The sequence below is a fragment of the Perkinsus marinus genome, assembly GCF_000006405.1.
Source record: "Perkinsus marinus ATCC 50983 genomic scaffold scf_1104296952136, whole genome shotgun sequence".
In the NCBI taxonomy this organism is placed as follows: Eukaryota; Perkinsozoa; order Perkinsida; family Perkinsidae; genus Perkinsus; species Perkinsus marinus.
In genome coordinates this window covers 145,088-148,285 of record NW_003208996.1, presented here as the reverse complement: position 1 = coordinate 148,285, position 3,198 = coordinate 145,088, and the positions used below count along the sequence as shown (strand labels likewise).

Below are 3,198 nucleotides of genomic sequence, written 5' to 3'. Positions count from 1 at the left end.
ATTACGAGGTGTTCCTCCAGTTCTGTTTTCAGTTGTGTCTTCTCCTCCTCAACTTCTCCAACACGCCTCTCAGATTCACTTAGTCGTTTTCGCAGTAAAGTCAACTCCGCAGCTAGAATGAAACCAATAGAGTTTCACCCGTGAAATGAAAAACACTGGTGAAAAACATATTTCATGACTATTGCAAGGCGCAAATACCGCGTTTTTCACGGAGTTTTACGCCACTTCACGTAAAACGGGTAAAACTCTATCGGTGAAATGGAAAACATCAGCGAGGAACATATTGTACGACTGTTGCATAGCGTAAATATCCACTTCACGTAAAACGGGTGAAACTCCAATGTTTTAAACAACTGAATGAAGTTTCACCCGTGATGCGAGAAACATATTTCACGATTACTGCATAGTGCGAATATCGCGTTTTTCACAGAGTTTCACGCTACCTCACGTGAAACGGGTGAAACACCAATATTCTCATCCTACACAGTGTGTTCTCCAACAACTCTAATTCATTCTTCGCAGACCCTCTTGCGCCCTCTGCTGTCCGCATTTGTTCCTCCATTTTCACTCGCTCTCCCACGAGTTTGATTATCTGCTCAACAACGTCTTGATTCTGGCAAGCCATATTGCAACAGACGTTCTCGTTTCTTACAGGAGTTTACACGCTAATTCGGGTAGAAGTGTATCGAATTTTATGAGAACTTCCCAAAATTTTCAACACATATACATATTTTCCCACACTGCGGGTGAGTTTCACGGACGCAGATGAATTTTCCGCCTACACACCTTCAAGGAAAGCTCCTCGTTTCTCGCTCTTTCCTTAATAAGCCTTTCCTCGGCCAACTTCGACTCGTTTTTTTGCATGTTTACGATTTGTATATTCTCCGTTTTCTCTCCCCGAAGGCTCTCAACCATATTTTGCGTATTCTTCAACGACGCCTCGTTTTCCTCCAACTGTTTTTCAACTTTACTGAGCTCCTGAATTCAAGAGCGCGTTTCTTATGTCAAGGGCTCGACAGCCTTGAATTGATACGTGTCTACTGCCCCAATCGTACCGTAAACTAACGTTGCAACACCTTTCACAGCGACGATAGAGAGCTAACAACGCGGGCGTTCGCTATTGAAACTGCCGCTAAGATGGATTAGAAATCAAGCCAGATGAAAATTGTGAGTGTGGGAAAGTATTTCAAGCCCCCGATACGGCGCACCATCCTTATATATTGACTATATCTGTATAGTCAACATCTACGACATCGAGCGCGCGCTTTTTGCAAATTGCGTTCGTTTTCTGAGACGGGCGATGAATAACATATACAGTATCAATATAATATATATTGGCATTTTCTGATTCAGTGAATACTACAGAGCCCGAAGGAGTTTCACCAGTGATATAAATATATTTCACGACTGCTCCTTTCCACAGAGAATAATGCCACTTCGCGTAAACGGGTGAAACTCCAATGATATAGGTATAGAAGTATCACAAATTTAGACACCCTTTCTTCCTCAGATGCTACCGTGATCTCATATGAGCTTCAGGTCAAACACGTGGAGTCTCCGTAGCCTACTTGTTTCAGCTGATCTATATCGTTGCGCAAGGCTAGCTCCATTCGATTTTTCTCTTCTTGTAAATCTAATATCTCGCCCTTCGCGTTGATCAGAGCTTCCCCGGCCTACCAAAGCCACTGTTGGTATATATGGCCGTTTTATTCGGCTTGGCTACCTCAGAAGTTTTCTTACTAACTGTAGGAATTTGCTTTGAAGTATACAGAAACCAATGAGAGTTTCCCTGGGATTTTTCATCCTCACAATACATGTAGACATAGGCGTTTGTGAATTCGCCAGCAACGTAATTTCTAGTCGTTTTTTAATAAATCTGCATTCGCGCGGAAGTGTTGATCAGCACTTAGTGCATTTACTTCGACACGTTGTTCTTCGATTTCCACTTGAGCTTCACGGCATTTTATATTCTCATCTATGAGAGCGGCTACTTTCCTTTTCTCACCCTCAAGCTGAGTCATTAGCCTCACTCGCTGATCGACCACCTAAGCCGTGCAATGCGCTCATACGACGACTCAGTTATGCCGACTTTCGCTGTTTCTATTTTCTCTTCTACCAACTTGTTTTCCATGTCTGTTAACTGTTGTTGCATCATCAGTGATTCCTGGTTTTCTGTCTCCTCTATTGCGCACAATATTCATTATTATCAACAGGAGATTCCCCCACCCTTTAAATCTTCTTCTCTCCTGCTCATGGTCGTAGCTTCCGTCTGCAATAGCAGTAGTCGTCTCTGCGTTATGGCAAATGAGCACACGCGTGCATCTTGGACCAGCGGACTACATTGCACCTAGTGTACACGTCCGCGTGGTATTTGATCAATCTCTCACTCACTTCGCCCAGTTTTTTTGTGAGCTCCAAAACTCTCTGAACCTCAACTGAGCTTTCTACTGGCAATACCGCAGTTACCTTTATAGATAAATAAAATATGCACATGGTCAACGACATACGTAAGTGACATTTGTAGAAATTCTGAGCAAATTCTCATTGGTTTCTGTACACTTCGAAATTCGTTTAGTGAAGAAACTTCTGGCACCAGCTCAGAACCTCCAACACTAATTATCCGAGCCTACGTGTAACAAGGCGTTGCCGTAGACCAACGGTCCCATTAACATCAAGGTGAGTACACTGCTGCGGGAGACTTCCAGTGGAGGTCTATGAATGGTCCATTTCAAGGCAGCGTCCTGATGGGCACTTCACGATGTATGCGAGGAGTGGTATACCCAGAGAGCGTATTGGGATTTGAACGTTGCGAATCCTCGCATCCCACCAAGCACATCTCGATCTTGTGCCAGACAGTCCGAGCTTCCTGTCTTGATCATCAGCAGCCGACTGAGAGCGTCATATCGTGTATTTCGCGGTGATGAATAAAAGCTAGCGTCATTCAAGTGGATGCGTCGAGTAGATCAGCATGGATGCGCTAACTAGGAGTGTTATATATAATTATATTAACTATGATTAGAATATCAAGATATAATTTGTATAATATTGCGTTCTCGAACCTGGGCCTAACACGCCGAACTTGTCGTCTTGATCACTAGCAGCCGACTGAGAGCGCCATATTGTAAATTTTCCGTTTTTCACATGGAGTATTACACCACTTCACGTAAAACGTGCAAAACTCCAATATATAATAAAAGC

General features: G+C 43.4%; 1 protein-coding gene across 1 annotated transcript in view; it reads right to left on the bottom strand.

Moving 5' to 3' along the window:
- The window catches only part of Pmar_PMAR024166 (hypothetical protein), a gene marked incomplete at both ends in the record, with an annotated part of 1,142 nt that extends 517 nt beyond the window's left edge, over nucleotides 1–625 (bottom strand). The window contains 2 exons of the mRNA XM_002777280.1: nucleotides 6–112; nucleotides 484–625. Of these exons, the coding sequence (XP_002777326.1) occupies nucleotides 6–112; nucleotides 484–625 (249 nt within the window). The remainder of the gene's footprint in view (nucleotides 1–5; nucleotides 113–483) is intronic.
- Between the last annotated feature and the right edge of the window lie 2,573 nt (nucleotides 626–3,198).